At 42.1% G+C, this 22,168-nt stretch overlaps 1 protein-coding gene across 8 annotated transcripts in view; it reads right to left on the bottom strand.

Moving 5' to 3' along the window:
- Positions 1-22,168, bottom strand: part of LOC147015401 (signal peptide peptidase-like 2B) — an 84,855-nt gene that overhangs the window by 48,480 nt on the left and 14,207 nt on the right. For all 8 annotated transcript variants that reach the window (XR_015050320.1, XR_015050319.1, XR_015050318.1 and 5 more), the window contains exons 3-4: positions 17,963-18,145; positions 15,634-15,732 (exon numbers count right to left, since the gene is read on the bottom strand). Coding sequence is in view for 5 of the 8 variants with exons in the window: in XM_085850116.1 (XP_085706242.1) it covers positions 15,634-15,732; positions 17,963-18,145 (282 nt within the window). In the remaining 3 variants the exon portion in view is untranslated. The remainder of the gene's footprint in view (positions 1-15,633; positions 15,733-17,962; positions 18,146-22,168) is intronic.

The following is a 22,168-nucleotide window of genomic DNA, read 5'->3' as shown; positions in this document are numbered from 1 at the left end:
AGACATTTAACTGAAAAATAAGAACAATTGAGTAAAATAAGATAAAACAAGTAACATTTACCATCAATAAGAAGGCTTTACTACTTGGAGTACTGTTGGTGGGTAGCCCCGGTCAGTTCTATTTGAACATAGCCATAACACAGAGGTAGCCGATCGATTAGATAAAAAGGATACAAAGTTTTATCACAATAAAATACCGCATCACACCAACTGCCAAGCAGCCAGAAGACAATGATGCGGCAGTGTGGCAGATGCTGGAAGATGCAGAATGTAAATTTTCAAATTGTTATATTTTCTGGCGATACGATACAATTATAATTTAACACACAATGTTAAATGAAGGAAAATATTGGTATTCAAACATTGAAAGTGTTAAATACGGATGAAATACGAACGAGTTCAGGTGGGCGTGCTTTATTTTGTCCACGGTGGATGTTCCTGGAAGACGCAGAAGGCAAATTTTTATATTTCCGGCGATACAGTACAGTTGTGTTTTAACAGGTAATGTTAAATTAAGGAAAATATTGTTATCCAAGCATTGAAAGTGTTAAAAATAAAACTTATGAAAACCTAAGGAGTTTTGAGGTGGGAGATCATTTTTTTCCGCAGATGTGTGGGAGTATCGGCGTGGACGGAGAGAAAGGGTGTCTAAAAGGTAAGCGCATATGTACGCGAAATCGCAGACAGCGAACATGCGGACGGCGAGGGTTTACTGTATATGCCGTCATGTCTTGGTGGCCTCTCTGATCAGTCGTCTCCTTGCTTGGTCATCCAGTTTGGAGGGACAGCCTGATCTAGGCAGGGTCTTGGTGGCACCATATGCCTTCTACTTCTTAATGATCATCTTGACTGTGCTCCAAGTGATATTCAAGGCATTTGAAATATTTTTATACTCATCCCCCGATCTGTGCCTTTCCACAACTATATCCCGGAGATCTTTTGAAAGCTCCTTGGTGCTCATGGTTGAGTCTTTGCTGTGAAATGCACTACCCAGCAGAGGAAACCAACAGGAACGGATGATTATATTCTTAAATAATCAGAATCACAACAATTTAACACAGGTGGAGGCCAATTAACTTGGTGTGTGATTTTGAAGGTGATTGGTTACACCTGAGCTAATTTACAATTGCTATTATAAAGGAGGGTGGACACTTATCCAACCAAGATATTCTAGTCTTGTATTTTTAATTAATTTTCTAAAATTTGTAGAATTTGTTTTTCACTTGGAAGTTGTGGGTTACGATGTGTAAATAAAGGTGAAAAAAGGCTGATTTATTGCAATTTCATTCCAGGCTGTAAGGAAACAAAAGGTGAAAAATTTGAAAGGGGGTGTGGACTTTCAGAAGACATTGTATATATACTGTAATGGCCAAAAATATTAGCACTCTTGCATTTTTTTCAAATAATTCACCATTTCTTCCAGAAAATTGTTGACATAAAAAAATATTTTGGAATCCACATATGTATTTCTTTGGTTTGCAGTGGAACAAAACAAAAAAAGCTGAAAAAAAATTAGAAAATCTTAGCTTATTCCACACAGAAATCCTAAAATGGCCCAGATAATATTATTGGCACCTTTTCGAAGTAGCAATAAATAATTAGATTTCAAGCAGGTGATTCTCCTTTACTTTGGAATTGAACTCCCCTATGGTGCGTTGCAGGTGCCTGCAATATAAAAATCATTCATTCAACCAGCTTGAAGGGAGAAAAGGAGTCATTCTGCTGTTTTGTGTCACTGCATGTACTGCAATGAGCATGGAGAAAAAAAAAGACAACCAGAGAATTGTCTGAGGAGGTAAGACACAAGATTGTAGTCAAGCATGGACAATCTCAAGGCTACAAGTCCATCTCCAGAGACTTTGATGTTCCTGTATCCACCGTACACAATGTAATCAGGAAGTTTAAGGACCATGGCACTGTGGCCAACCTCCCTGGATGTGGCTGCAAGAGAAAACTTGATCGAAGATTGCAGTGAAGGACTGTTCGAATGGTGGAGAAAGCACCTCCATCAACTGCCAAACAAATTCAAGCTGACATTCAGACACAAGGTTCGACAGTTTCAACTCACACGATCCGTGGATCCGTGATCCGCACAAGAAGAGTGGGCCAAACTGCCAGTAGAGAGGGTAGGAAGCTCATTCATGGCTATAGGAAGCGCTTGACTCCAGTTATTTTGTCTCTTGGCTGTGTTACCAAATACTAAGTGTGGGGTGTCAATAATTTTGTTAATGCCATTTCTTTATCTTTTCTGATTTAAAAGGACATATCAAGTTCAGAATCAAAAACAAAGGTCTGTAATAGTAACAGTGAAATAAAGAATTGTAGAGACCAAATACTTTTATCAATTTCAACTTATTTTTCGAGAAAATTGTGAGTTATTTGAAAAAAAGTGCAAGGGTGCCAATATTTTTGGCCATGACAGTACTTGAGCACTGTAGTATATAAATCGCCTGTCATAATACTTCCATGAACTTCCAGTTTTGCAGTACTTCAATTTAAATAAAGGTTCAACAGGGGTGGTGTATAAGTGTACTGTTCGGCAATGCTTCTGGTCTACTTCAATAACACAAAACTTTTGGGTTTTTAAAATCATCTTATATATTATTTCCGAGTTTGTGGTTTCGTGTCGCGCTATCTTCGACTTTGTTCTGCGCTCGAGTAACGTGATATTCGGCTTACATTATCTCAAAGACCATATGAGGTGCATGGTACAAAAAAAAAGTAAATAAAATGGTTCTGAAACAGTGAAATCGTATTCCACTTACTGCATTAAAGTAAAATTACTACCGATACTCTGCATCAGTTCCTTTCTCAAACACACCCACCCCAACATGTCGCGCAGAGCGCGGGTTATGCTAGTTATTAAATTAAAATTGAAGAAACACTACATGGGGTGTCGTGTTCTATGAGCTCTTTTGTTGAAGGTTGTTTTACATAGGGATACATGTGACACCCTTGCTGAAATTTTGCTGAACACCTACCTGGAACTCATTTGAGCTTTTGAAGAACTCTCACTATATCACCGGACACCACGTTCCATACTCATATAAATATACTTTGTATGATCCTATATCATGTGGGAGTCTTGAGCATAAATCAGAGTTATTTTCATGTTTATTTTGAATGTTAAGAGTGATGGAAGAGCTTGTACATAAATCATGTGCAGGACAAAGACATAGGTAAATGTCAGTGTGCTTTTACATGCATTACAATGACACGAGTGGACAATGGACAAACACATATGGTATTTGAACCTAGATTCCCTGCTTCATGATCCATGGGTTGAGATAGGAGCACAAACAGACCAACCCAACATTTGAGGCATTTACTGTATGTTTGCCATTGGTACATGAAGAGATCAAGTTAAATTTTTATTTGTTTGCATTGATTAAAAATTCCTCGAAAAACAAGCATGATCGAAATACAAGTTTTCTGGAGGTGGGGGATAAAAACAAAATTGCCATACATAACTTGAAAGTCAATGGAACTTACCACCATTCAACTACTGACAGCAAAGAACACCGTTTCACATAATCAAGTCATAGTAAGGACTCTCACCAAGCTATTCAAAGACTTCAATGCAATGTCAATGAAGAAGATTCCCTGACATTATTTTTGTGCAGTAATAGTCCAAATGGAAAACAAATCTGGGATCAGCCACTTTTCCAGTGGGTTCAATTCCATGTTACTTGATAGAATGTTACACTGTGATGTCGTGTTTGAATTTTCTTCGTTTTTATTTTACAGAAGCAAGTTCTTCAAATTTGGATAAGGAAGCAAGTGAAAAGTGCAAAATTCACCTCCACCTCGTTATTCTTGTTGAGGAAGTAAAACGTATATTAAACGAGAATGGAACTCGGGAGAGCGCATACCTCTGCCAGGCAGAACAGTTTGTGGTTTTGTACCCCACTGATCGGTTGGACCTGGATCCAGACAGGAACCAGAATCAAATTGGCTTGTTCTCATCACCTAACCAACTCATCCATCTAGTTTTGTCATCACTCATCCACAACTTTTTGAAATATTGTGCTATATATCGTTGTTGGCCTCTCAATGATGACCTCTTCATCTCTCAATGATGAAGAATCACTTTTAAAAATTATAAATTCTCGTATCTGGATCCACATTTGTCCTTATCACACACCCAACCTCTCCACTAAATTTTGTTGGAATCCATCCACAACCTTTTTAAATGTCCTGTTTGCAGACAGAAAAACAGACAGACAGACATGAAAACATAAGATGGAGGAGTAACAATGATAAATCTTCAAAAAAACTTTGTAGTCATAAAAATTGTTCTGAACTATGGAACACAAAAGTTCTTGAACTCAGATTTTTTTTATACTTTTATCAAAGGGGTTGAATACTTATTTATGCGAGACATTTCAGCTTTTCATTTTAAATTAATTTGTAAAAAAATTCTAAAAAAACATTTTCACTTTGGCATTATGGGCCTTTTGTGTAGATCGGTGACAATTTTTTTTTATTAATTTAATCCATTTTAAATTCAGGCTGCAACACAACAAAATGTGACAAGAGTCAAGGGGTGTGAATACTTTCTGAAGGCACTGTATGTACATCGGGTTGTCAGAGTACGCTCGTACTCTCAATGGAGGGATGGTGCGGAAAAAAAATGGCCGCCCCATCTGCTACATACAAAATTAAAGTTGTAGTATCTTCTTGAAAACTTCACTTATTCTACATATGAGAACCTACTTGGTTTGTTCAGCTGATTGTTGAGGTAGGGATCACTTTTCAGTTCTCCAGACCATGGAAAAAGCAAAAAAACAACAACAAAAAACGAGATTGATCAAACCCAGGAATTCATCTTCTCGTACATCATAATAATAATAATAATAATAATAATAATAATAATAATCATAATAATTTTTTTTTCAGACGGAATATTTCCAAGCTGCCTCTATCAATGGCAATGACTCTAGTACCGGATGACAGTTTTTTATCTCATGCATCATCCTTTGGTGTTGTAACTTTAATAGCTTGAAAGGATTCCACAAAATGTACGCAAAACTATATTCCTTTGGAAAAGAATAGGCATGGATACGAGGGGTGGGTGGGACTGTACGACTGTCAATCAGCCTAATGGGGGTGGGGCTGCTATGCATTTGCCTCAATGTCATACATATGGACATCAAATAATATCAGCAGAAATATCATGTCTCGGGAAATCCATTGTTTTTCAGTGCTATATTTATGAAACTAAAATAATAGCGAGCTACCAGTGCTTCCCACGGGACACAGTGATCACGAACCCTCCTCCAGTCACATTATCAAGGCAAAGGCGAACCACATGATCAACAAAAGACGCGCACATCATGTGAGAGTGGTAAAAGAAACAAAAACACATGGGGGCGTGGTTATTATGCTGGGGGCGTGGTTATGCTGGGGCGTGGTTATGCTGGGGCGTGGTTATAAGAATTAGTGACCATGGTAACACTGGTGGCTTTGGGAACAAAATGGAAGAAACTTGCACGAATATTAATGCACGTGTGCACAAATGCACGGAGGATGCGAGGGGTTGGTCACCGATGGAAGTGTTACGGTGAGAGTGTGATTTAATAGGGTTGAGTGATGGATGGAAGCATGGGCATGACTATTGAAAGGCGCGATTGCAAAGATGAGTGACGGGTGGTCGCATGTGCGTCATGAGGTTTGTTTACTTTGCGTCCTCAAGAAATCATCACACTATGCGCTTGCGCCTATTACGTGTGTGCCGATGCCACACTTACAGCCCGCCTTTGTCTCCCCGATAAACCAGGGGAGGCAAAGGCAGGATAACAGAGGTGAAATGTGCTGAGAGGGTGTTGTTTGGTTCGCTCTCAGCTACCGTGAAGCTGAGAGGGAGCTCCTTTCAGAGGCATTGTCACGTGATCGAGGTTGTTGTCTCATGTGCGGGAAGTCCTGAGCATTGGTCATCACGTGGGAAACGAGGAATATTTGTTCGCCCTCATGCTCGTTGCTTAATGTACGAGTGAAAAATATGACGCCGAGATATGCTGTAGCAGCCTCTATCACCCTCGTGGAGGCTTTAGCAGCGTGCAGGACGAGTGACGTACATGATCCCGAGACCATTGTGAGCGACCTGACACGTAGCAAGATAGGGATGATGTTGGTTTAAAGAGTAGCTAACAGTATTGCAGTCACATAATCCCTACATCACTGCCTTCTTTACACCATCATTTTATTGCTTCAAGCTTATACAAACACTCCACTGGTTACAACAGTACTTGATTACTCTTGTAGTGTAGCCACATACTGAGACCACAAATTTGTCGCCCGACAACAATGTTAATACCAGTACATAACATCAACTTCTTACAAACTGCATGCACATCTCGAATAACAGCATTCTACATTTATCTGCATTTGTAATTGGTTAGTTCAACTTAATTTAAAAAAAATGTAGGAATGACAACTGAAGTTGCAAGAACTCCTTGAAATTGTATAGGAGCTTCTTTTACTTATGGAGAAATGAAATCTAGGAGTTTCTAAGAATTTTAGCTCGACAATAGCTTGGAGGCAGTGATGTAGAGATTCTATGTGACAGCAATACTGTTAGCTAATCTCAAAACCAACATCATCCCTATCTTGTTTAAAACGTTTTTTTAACTGTAGTTTATCATCCCTACATTGCTTTTTTATCTAGAATAAATATTTTTGTTCACTTGTTTTTAATATGAAACAAGTCTGGAGACGGCAATGGTTCACGAGCGGTATTTGACGATGTAGATTGTTTCAGAAGTCAAGGATGGGACAATGTGATAATTTTTGACCAAGTTATAAAAATGATCAACATGATGTGGTACGAGTGACAGGTTATTAGGTGCAAAATGTCGAAAACCCGGTTTTGTTCAACAACTTTCAAAATTTGACCTTTGCATAACCTTTAAAGGTCACAAAACAATGTTGTGGACATTAAAATAAGGAAACAGGATACGTGCTGTTGCTTATTGGAGTTAGTTCGTCGAAGAAGGTCGAAAACCCGGTACGATTCCCACAACTTTGAAAATTTGACCTTTGTGAACTTTAAAGGTCAAAGGTCAAGGATTATGACCTTTGGTGCAAAACTTCCACTGGAACATTCCAGGAACAATATAATGTCATATAGGCTATATGGCATTTCGCACTCCTCGGATTATCCATACTTTGATGAAATCAGCGTAAAAACAAACTTGAAGGGGGCGCCACGGGCAAGGTGTTCGAGATAAAGCAAAATGCTTTCAAGACTTTAGGTGGGGAATGACCTCAAGATTATGCATAAAAATATTGTCATCCCAGCTCTCAAAGTTTGGGCGGTCGTATGATGTTTTTGTCAAAATTCGCAATTTTCTAAGTTCGTGACCTTGTGACCTTGACCTTGGGACGAAAATGAAAAATCGAGCTCCGTGGGGCTATGCAGGTGCCATTGGGCTAACCAAATACTGAAACCCCTGCCAGATTCAACAAACCCCCTCAGAGAAGATGGATTTTTATGTCAAAATTCGCAATTTTCTAAGTTCGTGACCTTGACCTTGGGACGAAAATGAAAATCGAGCACCGTGGGGCTATGCAGGTGCCATTGGGCTAACAAATACCGAAACCCCTGTCAGATTCGACAAACGCCCTAGGAGAAGATGCAAATTGAAATCGGCTACCCCCCTAAAAACACGTTTTTTGGGCGTGGCTCCGCCCATAATGGGCGCTCCATGCCCATTCTCAGGAAAACACAATGAGATCATGATATTAACCTCCCACCAAAATTTTATCAGGATCGGATAAAAACCCACGGAGCTATGCTTGGGACAGACAGACAGACAGACAGACAGACACCAATAACGAATATAGTGGTCACTTATTGTTTCGTGAAAATATTTTTTCATGAACCAATAGGCAAAGCCCAGAAACAACCGAAACATGTTGGGTTTGAAGGCTCTTCTTCTTTTTCATTTTGGTTCAGGTATCAACTCGAGCATGCATTCAGCAAACTAACTTTTATTTCCAGTTTGTTATACTTATTGTCTTTATTAGTTTCCAGTCTACGAAACATATCAGTTAATGAAAATTGCTTTTGCTTTTATTTTTGCCAAATAGACCCAAACACAGTGGTTTGTAGGCAGGGGTTCACACAATTTTTTTTTATTAGGTTCTCCAATGAGTACCAGCAGAAATGGATTGGCTTGGAAGAAAAATTTTTTTTGTTAGCTTCAAGTGCTTTCCCAAGCACCATTCAGGTTTTTAAAGCGCCTCTCAGCTTAGTATGCATCTTACTCCTCTGTAAGCGCTCTCTCAGAACGTCTGCTCCAAATGAGATACTCGCAAACTGCTCTTTTTAACTCCGCCATCGAAGGTAAAGGAGGATATGGTTTCACTCCTTTCTGTCTGTTTGTGTACAGGATATCTCAAAAAGTTGTGCACAGATCTGGATGAAATTTTGTGGACAGGTTCGGCATGTGACAAGGACGAACTGATTAGATTTTGGTGAAGATCCAGATCCGGATCCAACGACTAGAATTTTTTATGCGATTCTTCACCATTGAGAGATAGGGCCAAAAACGAGATATAGCACGATACCTCCAAAATATGTGGACGGATTCGGACAAAACTTGGTGGACAGGTTGGGTGTGTCGCAAAGACTAATTTGTTCGATTTTGGTGAAGATCTGGATATGAGAATTATTTGATTTTTAAAGTGATTCTTCACCATTGAGAGATTAGGGCCATAAACGATATATAGCATGGTATTTCAACAATGTATTTGGCCAGATATATTCTCGTGGAACAGGCATTACATGGCGGAGGTATGCGCTTTACCGAGTGCCCTTCTAGTTGTTGTTTGGGCGCTCCTGAACCTCCTCTTTTTCATCCTTGCTCATGCATTCGCCTTAAATCTATTTTTCTCTTATCTATCTATATATTACTAAAACTCTCATCTTGTGTGTATGTACGTACGTATGTATGTATGTATGTTCCAGAAATACAGCCAAAACGGTAAACGATAGCGCAAAAGTTTTAGGGCCACTTTACTCACCATTCCATCTGCGGTGTGCAGTATCAAGTTTTGTTCAAATCGGGCAACGAAAAAAATTATTAAAAAATCAATTCCCAATTCAGTCAAGTGCTCTCCGGGAGTATTTGATCAATGCAAACAACCTCAGCGGTATAGTTCGCTGGAGCTATCTTTTTTTTTTCTTGAAATGATTAATTTTAAAATCTCAAACATTTAGTATAGACAAAGAACTATTTATTTTTAAGCATAAAATAAACATCGCCATTTTGATCTAATACTTCCGTGTTCATTAATAAATAAAATTGTGTTTGGAAGATTACGCACAATAATTTCTTCGACTTTCTTTTCTCCATTTTTTTTTTCACATTGACGCGCAATATCAAATTTCATTCAAATCAGGCAACGAAAAAAATTATTAAAAAAATCAATTCCCGATTCAGTGAACAACTCTTCGGGAATATTTAATCAATGCAAACAACCTCAGCGGTATAGTTCGCTCAAGCTACCATATATATATATATATATATATATTTTTTTTTTAATGATTTTTTTTATCAACCGCTGTCACAACGGGAACCCAATGGGTTCACGGGTCGTCTAATAAGTTATAAACTTGTAATATAACTTATAAACTTGATTTTGTACATTTAAATTTTGAAATCACAGGATACCGATTTATCAGAATTATAACAGAATCTTACCTTCACGATCTGAGAAAAACCTCTTCTTCATCTTCGCTCTCGTATTCTCCTGAGATCTCTTATTTTTTAATGTTATTGGTTATCATATAACATAAATTATCATATCATTTAACATATAAAGCTCATTCTAACCACTCACTGAATTATTTTTAATACAGAACTTTAATATTAAGGTGACGTAGAAAGCTGAAATTTTGTGTGCCAACATACATCGAAGATGATACACCGGGAAAAAGGGGGGGGGGTCACAGGAAAGTATCCGTAAATGAAAATCTAAATAAATGAAAAAAGAAAATGAAAAAAAATGCAGGTGAGCGACCTGAGACAATGGGGAAGCATGGTTCGTCACTGCTTACAATGTGTAAGCATACCTCGTAAGTAATTTATAAACTTCACTAGAGTGGATTGGCTCGCTACGCTCGCCTCTCCACATGTCGCTGCAGAGATTGAGGTCATAAATTTGCTGTGATGGCATGATTTACACCAATCATAATACAAACATTTCTTTTCTACAAATTAGTTTGTAATATTGGTGATATTATAATTTTTGAAATTTAATTTGTTATACAAGAAGGTCCAAGTGGTCTCAATGGTCAAGAGTCTATCTAATCTGTCTGAAGGGTATAAGGGGTCTAAATGGTGTTAAGGTCTAAGGGGCCTGGAGGATTTTGGGGGTCTTTTGGGTCTTCATGGTATTTTTGTATCTTCATGTTTTGGATCTTCAGGGTCTTTTTGTGTCGTTGGGGTCTTTTAGGTCCTCTATCTTTAGGGGTCTCCGGGGTCTTTTGGGTCTTCAGGATTATCTGCGTCTTTTGGGGCTTTAGGAGACTAAAGGGTCTTGGTGAATTAACGTTCAAACAGGACGTGATTAATAGATATGTAGTCTCCACGGCTTCCAGGAATGACACGACTTCACCACCTCACCAACACACCACACTTTTCGTTTTACATATATATGGATTTTCTAATCACAGCATATCACATCAGAATTATCACAGAAAAATCTTTCCTACAATACCTGAGAAAATCTTCCATCAAAAGCCTCGGTTTTTGCTTGAATGTATGCTTTTGAGCTTTTGAGGGGTAGTATGCTTTTGAGCTTTCTTAGCATCTTTGAAGTCTGCATTAATTTTTTCCCCATGCATGAGTACCTGCGTACCAGTTACGTGAGTGAACCCCTATTTATTGTGATTCTTTCTCTTCTTCATTTTGGTTCCGGTATCGGCTCAAGCATTGAACCCACAATCGCAAATAAAACTGAAAACCCACTCCATGGGAGTGCACTGTACTGCTGCCCTTCGCAGGGCAGCTGACTGGATGATGGGATTGGGGCAAAGCCTTCAGGACCTCCATTCTTTGATAGGAGGAAAAGCAAGGGGGAAACTTCCTGGGTTAGATTGCGGTGGTGTGTGGTGCAATGGTGTCGTCTTCAAGAGGGCAGTCTCCTTGGGTCAACCTGGGGTGGTCCCTTCGGATAGGTGCCTGGATTGTCCCATCCCTAAAGGAGCTGTCACACCTTGACGTTTTAGCCAGCGCATAGCAAGGTCTCAAAATGTATGTAAAACGCTGGCGTACGCTGAACTATTGGTGTTTTTTTTTCAAGTTTTGGGCATATAATAACGTGTTGGATGTATGTATAACGTATTAGTAACGTACACAGAACGTTTTAATCACATATAGATAACTTATACCAACGAATGCTGAGCGTGTTGTCGGCGTTCACAACCTATGCCCAACGATAGTCTAACTTATGCATAGCGCAGTAGCGTATCGCCGACGATTACGTGGCGTAGGCTATTCATAGGCTGCGGCTGGACGATTCAAATCATAACCGCACTTGACATCGAAGTGTGAAGCCGCTGTCACACCTTGATGTTTTAGCCAGCATATGAAAAATTTGCCGAACCAAGCTGGCACACGTCAAATACGTTATGGGTAAGTTTTGTATGCGTTAAGAGCACGCTGGCATACATCGTAGTTTTCTGGCATACGTCGTCATACGCCGAGAATTTTTCAGCATGTTGAAAATTTCTCGACGTATGACACACGTTCCGCATACGCTGGCATAAGTTGTAGGCACGCTACGTGATTGTTGACACACGTCGACACACGTTACTCATAAGTCGAAACACGTCGAGGTAATGGTTAGCGTCAGTGTTCCAGACTCCGTTTTTTGTTGGTTTTTTTTCTTCGTCGGTATGACGGTGATGTTGACACTTCAATTTCTAGTGCGGTTATGATTTAAATCGTTGAGCGGCAGCCTATTAATTATATTATATTATAACCGCACTAGAAATCGAAGTGTCAACATCACAGTCATACCGAAGAAAAGAAAAAAAAAAAAACCAGGGAGTCTGGAACAGACGCTAACCATTACCTCGACGTGTTTCGACAAATGAGTAACTTACAAGTAACGTGTGTCAACAATCGCGCAACGTGCCTACAACTTATAGCCAGCGTTATGCGGAACGTGCGAGTCATACGCCGGCATACGTCGAAAAATTTCAAGCATGGAAAATTTGTCTAACACCTCGGCGTACTACGACGTATGCCAGCGTACTACGACGTATGCCAGCGTACTCTTAACGTATACAAACTTACCAATAACGTATTCGACGTGCGCCAGCGTTTTAGCCAAATTTTGCATACGTCAGGCATACGCCGGCTATATCGTCAAGGTGTGACAGGTCCTTATATTAAGAGAGGATGATCACCTGTCTCTGATTTTCATCTAAGCTCCAGTGTTTGAACATCAGTATTGCAGCACTCTGAGGTTTGGCGACCAGATAGTGGCAATATCATGGCAGAGAGTTACACCTACTATTGGTCTGGTCACTCTGATGGTTACAATGCCCATGGAGTTGTTGTGGCTGTGTCCAATAAGCTGGCTCCAATGATAATTGAGGTAACACCAGGTGTCATTTCCCTGGTCTTTGTATATGCTTCGACTGAGGTGCGTGGTCACACCATGAAGGACGCATTCTGTGCCGTGCTCAAGTCTGTGGTTCACCAGTGCCCCAGGCGAGATACTCTTCTCGTCTTGGGGGATTTCAATGCATCGACCGGCACTGATAGGAATGGATATGAGACATGTATTGATCCCCATGGGCCTGGAACTGTGAAAACAGAATAGCACCAAGTTCCATGACTTTGCAAGAAGTCATGGACTTAGGGTGGCCGGTTCATGGTTTTAACGCCCACAAGCTCATCGCTGACCTTGGTATTCCAATGCTGGCAAAGGAGATTGACCACGTGGTCGTTGATGGTCGCTGGAGGATGATTCAGAACTGCAGGGTCTACCGGAGTGCTCAGTTCCACAATACCAACCAAAGATTTGTTGTAGCAACTCTGAAGTTTCAGCTTAAATCCAGGAGAATGGTACCATCCCAGCCATGGCTGGATGTTGGCAAGCTCAAGGATGAGAGGGTAGTTGAGGAGTTTGCGAACAGGCTGAGTGGGAATTTGGAGGGTCTAGGTACTTTGGGGAATAATGAAGAGTTGTGGAATGCTTTCAAAGCTACCATCCTTGATTTTGCCAGTGGAAGCCTTGGAAATCACTGGAGGGCGAAGAAGAATTTACTCTCTCAAGGGACACTGGATACCATTGACCAGAGTTGCAGGGCCAGGCTTAATGGCAGAGCTGAGCTGTTAAGGGAGTTGAGGCATAAAGCTGTACATGAGCTGAGGGTGGACAAGGAGGCCTATGTGCGAGGAATCTGAGGGGGTAGAGCATCACCTGTGGTCAAGTGATTCTCGCTATGCATAGAGGGGAATTTGTGGATTGTGTTCCTCCATGCCCATCCCTCAGTGTACTGCAGTTAGAGCGGAGGGTGGTGGGCTCTTGACAGAGGAGTCTGAAGTGAAGACCCGCTGGGCTGGTTGCTTTAGGCAGCTGTACCAGGCTTACCTCCCAGCTGTTGAGTTGGATGTCAGTGGTGTTACAATCCCTATTACTGACCCTCCAATCACCTGTGATCCACCTTCGTTTGTGGAAACACAGGCTGCGGTGAGCCGATTAAAACGGGGTAATGCTCCTGGAATCTGTGGCATCCATGCCAAACTTCTCAAGGCTGGTGAGAATGCTGTACTCGTGTCGTTGCATGCAGTTCTGTGCTCTGTTTGGAACATAAAAATCATCCCGACTGACTGGAAGAGGGGCCTTGTTGTCACTCCCTGAAAAGGGAAGGGTGATTGCCAGGAATGCAACAACTACCGAGGGGTGACGCTGCTCTCAGTGCCGGGCAAGGTCTTTGTTCGGATAATTATTGATATGGTTTGCCACCATCTGCTTGAGCACCAGTGTCCAGAGCAGTCGGGCTTTACACCAAAGAGGTCAACGATTGACCATATCCTTGCTCTTCGTGTCCTCACCGAACGCAGACGAGTTTCGGCCGGGGCTACTTGCAGCCTATGTTGATCTCTGTAAAGCGTTTGATTCAGAGAATTGGGATGTCCTCTGGAGGATTCTTGGTCTTTGTGGAGTACCACCAAAACTGATCAATCTGATATCTAAACTATACTGTGGTCCTGAATGCTGTGAGATGTGGTGATACCATCTCTGACTTATTTACAATTGTTACTGGAGTTTGTCAGGGGTGGGTTCTGGCCCCCCAACATTTATCAGCGCTTGCATGGACTGGATTATGGGGAGGATATCGGAGGGATCAAGCTGCGGTGCATCGTTTGGGAATGTCAAGATCTCTGACATTGATTTCAGAGACGATGCTGACCTCTTTGCGGAGACTCTGGATATCCTTTTGGAGCCCTCGAAGTGCTGAATGAGAAGTCGGAGCCACTGGGATTTCCGGTTTCCTGGGTCAAAACTAAGATCAAGGCTTTCAATGACACCTTGTATGCTAATATCTTGTCTGTACCTGTTTGTAGAAAAGATGTTGAGATCATGGAGAGATTCACTTATCTTGGCAGTGCTATTCATATCTCCGCTGGTTGCGAGTCAGAAGTCAATAGACGTCTGGGTCAGGCCTGGGGAGTCATGGATTCATTAGATAATGGGGTGTGGCACTGTTGGTCCCTGTGCAAGAGGACGAAAGTCCAAGTCTTCAGGTCCGAGGTGCTTCCAGTCTTGCTCTACGAATATGAGACTAGGACTCTAACCAGGGATCTGAGACAGAGACTTAACTCCTTCGGTATGTTGTCTCTGGAGAATCCTTGGCTATCACTGGTCAGACTTTGTGTCCAAGGAGCGGCTGCTGAGAGATACTCATATGAGATTTGTTACCTGTATAGTCCGTGAGAGTCAGCTGCATCTGTATGGCCATGTGGCTCATTTTCCTGATGCTGATCCTGCTTACCAGATTTTCTAAGAGAGGGAGCCACGTGAGTGGAGGACGCCAATGGGCTGACCACATGCCTCGTGGTTGCAGCAAGTTTATCAGTATCTCAAGGAGATGGGGATAGGCCCGGCATCTGCCTGTGGGAAGGCCAGACGGAGGCCCCTGGCAGAAAGTGGACACAGCGACGCGCTGCTCCGGCACATGCTCCCATACCTGACCTGACCTCAAGCATGCATTAAACGGAAATTAATTTTTATCCACTGAACATTCATTGGGACCGGTAGAGGACATGCATTGCTAACGAATTCTCACTCTTGGTTTAACTCTTTTCCCCTAATTGTACACGCCATATGTACTCCCTTCACTTCCACATATTTTGTATTTCATCATCATCATCTCCCACCCCACCTTCCCTACTTTTCATCTCCTCGTCATTTTCTGAATAGTCTTCTTAATTTATCCCTCCTATAAATATGCAATTGGTATAAAGCCCCCCTTTTAGATCAACAGAAAACAAGTGGCCAAAACACCTCTGAAAGGAAAGATATTAATTGACAATCTTTGTTGAGTCAAACATAGCATACCTCAGTTTCATAAAATATAGTTTCAATAAAAAGAAAAAGAAAAAGGACCTTTCCAAGTTGAGACATATTGATGACGTCCTGCTGTCGGATGAGAGCAAGTGGTATCGACATGTTATCTGGCATCAAGTCACTTCCACTGGGAGTCACCTGGTAAGAACAGCAGTTGGTGATTCGACTTTTCTTGTTTAGTGATGCATTCTGGCTTCAAACCATTCTGGGCCCTCGATGAAAAGTTGAACTTTTAAAACAAAATTCCATTTCAGCCAATGCAAACATCAATATTTTGCTTACTTGCTAATTGATACACAATACAGGATTTAAAAAATGATGCATGAATGCTAACGTGGCCTTTAGCGCATGTGCTGTGTGTGCGTTTTCAGTGACTCGCTTCTGCTGTTGCAGGCACTTTTAACCAGCCGTTGCAGTGTGAAATCTTAAAGTCAAATGGTCTTTTAACATAATTTTCAGCATTTAGATGAAAGAGAGAGAATTTTGGAAAGGTTATCCTTAATTGTTGTGTTTCTGGACGCAAATCGGACTCAGGAAAATGTATAGAAGTACAAGAAATATATGTGAACGAGGGGTGTCGAGTTCGCAGCATTTACTATTAATGCAAGCGAGTGACGGGCAGACACACACATGTGCGCGCAGACACACACATGTGCGCGCAAACATACACACACACACACACACACACACACACACACACACACACACACACACACACACACACACACCTCTGATGCAAAAATCTTACAAAATTCCTCTTTTGGCACCGAACCAAACAAGCTGGAAACGCACTTGGTAGAGCGGAAACCTCCGTCACGTAATGCCTGATCCACGAGAACATATCGGGCCCAATACGTTTTTAAATATCTTGCGATATTTCGTTTTTGGCCCAATCTCTCAATGGTGCCCAATCTCTCAATGGTGAAGAATCACTTTAAAAATTAAATAATTTTTGTATCCAGATCCGAATTCGGATCTTCACCAAAACTGAATAAATTCTTCCTTGTCACACACCCATGTCACCGAGTTTCATCCGAATCTGTCCACAACTTTTTGAGATATCGTGCTATATCTCGTTTTTGGCCCTCTCTCAATGGTGAAGAAACGAATAAAAAATTCTAATCGCCGGATCCGGATTAGGATCTTCACCAAAATCTAATCAGTTTGTCCTTGTCACACACCCAACCTGTCCACAAAATTTTATCTAGATCTCTCCACAACTTTTTTAGATATCCTGCACACAAACAAACAGACAGAAAGGGGTGAAAAAATAACCTCTTTCACCTTTTGGTGGCACAGGTAAATATAATTATAATAGGCCTCACAGCTCCCAGTCTCCCAGCATGATTAATAAATAGTAAGATGACACATATTGGATTTTTTTCATCATTTAAAAAAAGTAAATTTCAAACATAAGCCCCAGATATGATCTGCCCATCACTGTTGATAAGCAACCAAACCAGATACGGTGTCTTGCTCAGGGAAGTCTACCTGGTACATCTATCTGGCTCACTCGTCAATATAGCTGGCGCAGGATTTATGGATTTTCATGTCGCAAAGTTGTCCTTTGTCGAAGAGTCGTTAGCCATTGCTCTGTTGGTAATGACACATGGCATCATCGTTCCAATTGCAGGCGTCAATTAAATATATTATCAAGCTTGCCATGGTCACAGCACATGAGGCACTTCCACAAGGTTCAATGCTCATTCACTTGTTGCAATCTTTCGGCGTTTTTGTAGAATGCACCAATCTACGATCCTTCGGGCCTTGCACCAGCCCACGTCGTCGGGAGTTTCTGCAGCATGGAAAGCTGCGAGATCTCAACCCACAAGGCGAACTGAGAAAGTTCTCCAACTCTTTCGTTTTGCAGAGACCCATGCCTTTCTCGCAGGTATTTTTTTCAAGAATTGTTGGCTTCTTTTAGTGAGCCATTTTAGGGAAACAAACCTTTTCTTGCACACATGGAATACGGAAACATGTCCTAATCAACATTGCTGCTAAGAGGATGGATTATTCAGATGGGTAGACATTCTAGGGAGGATTATGTCATTTTGAAAGTCCCGTATTCAATTTGGTTGGTGCAGTTGGGTGCCTTGTCACCCATTAGGATAACAGGTTCACAGTAAACATACATATTGTATTTATGAGAGAAAGCACGTGAAAAAGAAAGGTGGCGCTACAGGCTATACAAATAGAATATACAATTGAAGAATAGAAAAAAAAAAAAGCTACAACTTCATTTTGAAATATCACTTCTGATGAAAAAAATGTAATAACCTTACAAAAATGAAATCCTTCCAAAAATAACCTTCGACAAATTGATTAAATAAAATTAAAATCCTGTACCCACCAAACTCTGTAATCTTACCAATGGGTCATGACTGACCACTAGTAAACCATGGGCTCCTCCATGGACAGCCAGTTCAGCTTTGCGTGCAAAGGTGCATTTTCCTCGTTTCACCAAGAGCATAGTATTAGGAAAACCCCTTGCAGGAATGTCCCCGGGCTCACACAGCTCTAGCCATGATAGGTTCTGCAGCTGGTACATGTGCTGTGGGTATGAGGGAAATAATAAGAATAGGGGTTAGGGGAAAAGGAAGGTTCACTGACATGGCAGAACGAGTAAATGGGAACCACTGCTGCAAAATAGATCGTGAAGGTGGACGTGACTGTCATGGTATGAAATAGGATTTAGGTCACTGAACAGACTCTTGAATAAGGATAACCTCCAAGGATATTTGAGTTGCACTATTTGTCCTAAAGCAATCTAGAACTGTTGTTGAACATATTTTCAAAAACACCTGTCTGTGCCATGTTTATATTTCGTGCAAAGTAAGAATACAAAAAAGTGTGTGTGTGTGTGTGTGTGTGTGTGTGTGTGTGTGTGTGTGTGTGTGTGTGTGTGTGTGTGTGTGTGTGTGTGTGTGTGTGTGTGTGTGTGTGTGTGTCGAAAATCATGGTGAAGCTGGACGTGAAGGAAGCCTCTGTCGACCCATGTGACCATATGTCTTAATAATTATGCACTGTTTGAACATCAATTGCACCACAACTACATCTATTAATTACGTACAACTGCAACATACCTTTTAAACCCTTAGTTAGACCATTTTGACTGCTTCGACCCCTTTGGACCTTTTAGACCACGAGACCCAGGTCAGGTCAGGTATGGGAGCATGCGCCGGAGAAGCGCGTCGCTGTGTCCACTTTCCCCTGGTACTCCAAGGGCCTCCGTCTGGCCATCCCCCAGGCACATGCCTGGACCATCCCCATATCCTTGAGATGATGATCAACCTGCTGCAACCACGAGGTACGTGGTCAGCCCGTCGGCATCCTCCACTCACGAGGCTGCCTCGATGAAAATCTGGTGAGCAGGATCAGCGTCAGGAAAACGAGCCACATGTCCATACAGCCGCAGCTGACGCTCACTGACTATGCAGGTAACAAATGTCATTTGAGTCTCTCTCTGCAACCGCTCGTTGGACACAAACTCTGACCAGCGGTGTCCAAGGATTCTCCGAAGAGACCTGGTACCAAAGGAATTAAGTCTCCATCTCAAATCCCTGGTCAGGGTCCAAGACTCACATCCATAGAGCAAGACTGGAAGCACCAAGGACCTGAAGACTCGGATTTTGTCCTCCCGCACAGGTACCGACAGCGCCACACCCCATGCTGCAGTGAATCGATGACTCCCCAGGCCCGACCGAGACAACTGTTGACCTCTGGCTCACAGCCAGCAGAGACATGAATATCACTGCCAAGGTAAGTGAATCTCTCCATGACCTCAACATCCTCACCACGAACAGGTACAGACAGGAAAGCAGAATCCAAGATGTCATTGAAAGCCTGGATCTTAGTTTTGACCAAGAAAACCCGTAATCCCAGTGGCTCCTACTCCTAAATGAGCACCTCGAGTGCCCCCAAAAGGATATCTAGAGTCTCCGCAAAGATGACTGCATCATCTGCGAAATCAAGATCAGAGATCTTGACATTCCCAAATGATGCACCACAGCTTGATCTCTCTGACATCCTCCCCATAATCCAGTCCATACAAGTGCTGAAAAGTGTGGGGGCCAGTACACACCCCTGACGAACTCCAGTAACAACTGGAAATAAGTCAGAGATGGTACCACCACATCTCACAGCACTCTCAGTACCAGAGTATTGTTCAGACATCAGATCGATCCGTTTTGGATCCGTGGCACCACACGAAGACCAAGAATCCTCCAGAGAGCATCGCGATTCACTGAATCGAACGCTTTACAGGAATAAACATAGGTTGCAAGCAGCCCCTGCTGAAACTCTCATATGCGTTCGGTGAGGACCTGAAGAGCAAGGATATGGTCAATCGTTGACCTCTTTGGTGTAAAGCCCCACTGCTCTGGACGCTGGTGCTCAAGCAGATGGTGGCGAACCCTATCAAGAATTATCCGAGCAAAGACCTTGCCCGGCAATGAGAGCAGCGTCACCACTCGGTAGTTGTTGCAGTCTTGCCGATCACACCTCCCTTTCCAGAAAGGGACAACAAGGCCCCTCTTCAAGTCAGCTGGGATGATGCCTGTGTTCCAGACAGAGCACAGAACTGCATGCAACGACACGAGTGCAGCATTTCCACCAGCCTTGAGAAGTTCAGAATGGATGCCACAGATCCCAGGAGCTTAACCCCATTTCAACCGGTTCACCGCAGCCTGTGTTTCCATAAACGAAGGTGGACCACAGATGATTGGAGGATCAGCAATAAGGATTGTAACCCCCCCTGACGTCCAACTCGACCGCTGGTGGATCAGTCTAGTACAAACGCTCAAAGTAACCGGCCCAGCAGGCCTTCACTTCGGACTCCTCTGTCAAGAGCCAACCACGCTCTGCTCTAAATGCAGTACACCGTGGGGTGGGCTTGGACGAACACAATGCTCAAATTCCCCTGTAAGCAGGACGAGAATCACTTGACCACAGGTGATGCTATACCCCCACACAGATTCCTCGCACCTTGGCCTCCTTGTCCACCCTTAGTGCACGTACAATTTTACGCATCAGCTCCCTGAACAGCTCAGCTCTGCCATGAAGCCTGGCCCTGCGACCCTGGACAATGGTATCCAGTGCCCTTTGAGAGACAAAATTCTTCTTCGCCCTCCGGTGAGTTCCAAGACATCTCCCGGCAACATCAAGGACGGTGGTCTTGAAGGCAGTCCACAACTCTTCAGGATTCCCCAAAGCACCAAGACCCCCCAAATCTCCACTCAGCCTGCTCGCAAACTCCTCAGCTACCCTCTCATCCTTGAGCTTGCCAACATCCAGCCTCGGCTGGGATGGTTCCATTCTCCTGGATTTAAGGTGCAACTTAAGAGTTGACCCATTCAATATTTTAAGACCCTTTAAACCCCTTTGAGCCATCGAGACCTTAAGGTGCCTTGAGACCCTGTAAACCTGTTGGACCCTTTGGACCCTAACTAATACAGGAATGTACCCTTTAGACCCTTTAGACGCCTCAAGACCCATTTTGACCCCTTTGTATATTTTAGACTCGAGATATTTTAGACACCTTCGATCCCTTAAGACCTTGACACCCCCTGAACTGTTTAGACCCCTTTCGACTCTTTCAACCCATTTGACTTCATTGTCTCTTTGGACCCTAACTACTATTGGAACATGCAGTTTAAACCCTTAGATCCCTGATCGACCCTTTGGACCCCATTCAACCACTTAGACCCATTAGTGTGGATTAAACATGGGGGTCAATAATGTTAGACCCCTTTTAAGACCCCTTTAAACACAGACTACACAAACATCAAAATAATCTTCTTGCAGTGTACAGACTACAGGGATACTTTTCTTTAACTAGTACAGTAAACCCATAAAATATCGTGGGTTTTGCCCCATCATGGCAACCTCTTTATGTACCAATTTCATTTTGCGGGGTTTTATTTCGACCAATCGTAGATTTTGAGTGGGTTTCAAGAGGTGAAACAGAGGTGAAACAGAGAACGACAAGGTGTGTGTGTGTATGTGTATGTGTATGTGTATGTGTATGTGTATGTGTATGTGTATGTGTATGTGTATGTGTATGTGTATGTGTATGTGTATGTGTATGTGTATGTGTATGTGTATGTGTATGTGTATGTGTATGTGTATGTGTGTGTGTGTGTGTGTGTGTGTGTGTGTGTGTGTGTGTGTGTGTGTGTGTGTGTGTGTGTGTGTGTGTGTGTGTGTGTGTGTGTGTAATTTAACCACAACCTTCATTACCCATAATGGCATTAAACCAGAGTTGGTGTCAAAGCCACCCAATGCTCTCCTGTTTATACATTTATCGTTTTTAAAAGACTCGTCTAATAATTAATATTTTTTATAAAGCATTGCAGTGAAGTCTGATCCAAATAATTTTAAAGCAATATATGTATTTGTATATTGTAATCAGTAGCAAGAGCACAAGTGAGCACAATATACGCTCGAACAAGAAGTTATATACAGAATTGTGCTACGACATGGAAAACAGCATCCTGGTTGCCATGGCAACCACTTTAGATGACGAACGTATGTCACGACACCGTCTCCACAGTCTGTACCTATGTACCAAATATGA

The sequence above is a fragment of the Eptatretus burgeri genome, chromosome 12 (genome assembly GCF_056783735.1).
Source record: "Eptatretus burgeri isolate ZD-2024b chromosome 12, Ebu_testis_v1, whole genome shotgun sequence".
In the NCBI taxonomy this organism is placed as follows: Eukaryota; Metazoa; Chordata; class Myxini; order Myxiniformes; family Myxinidae; genus Eptatretus; species Eptatretus burgeri.
The sequence above is the reverse complement of the archived record's forward strand: the minus strand, read 5'-3'. Positions and strand labels throughout refer to the sequence as shown.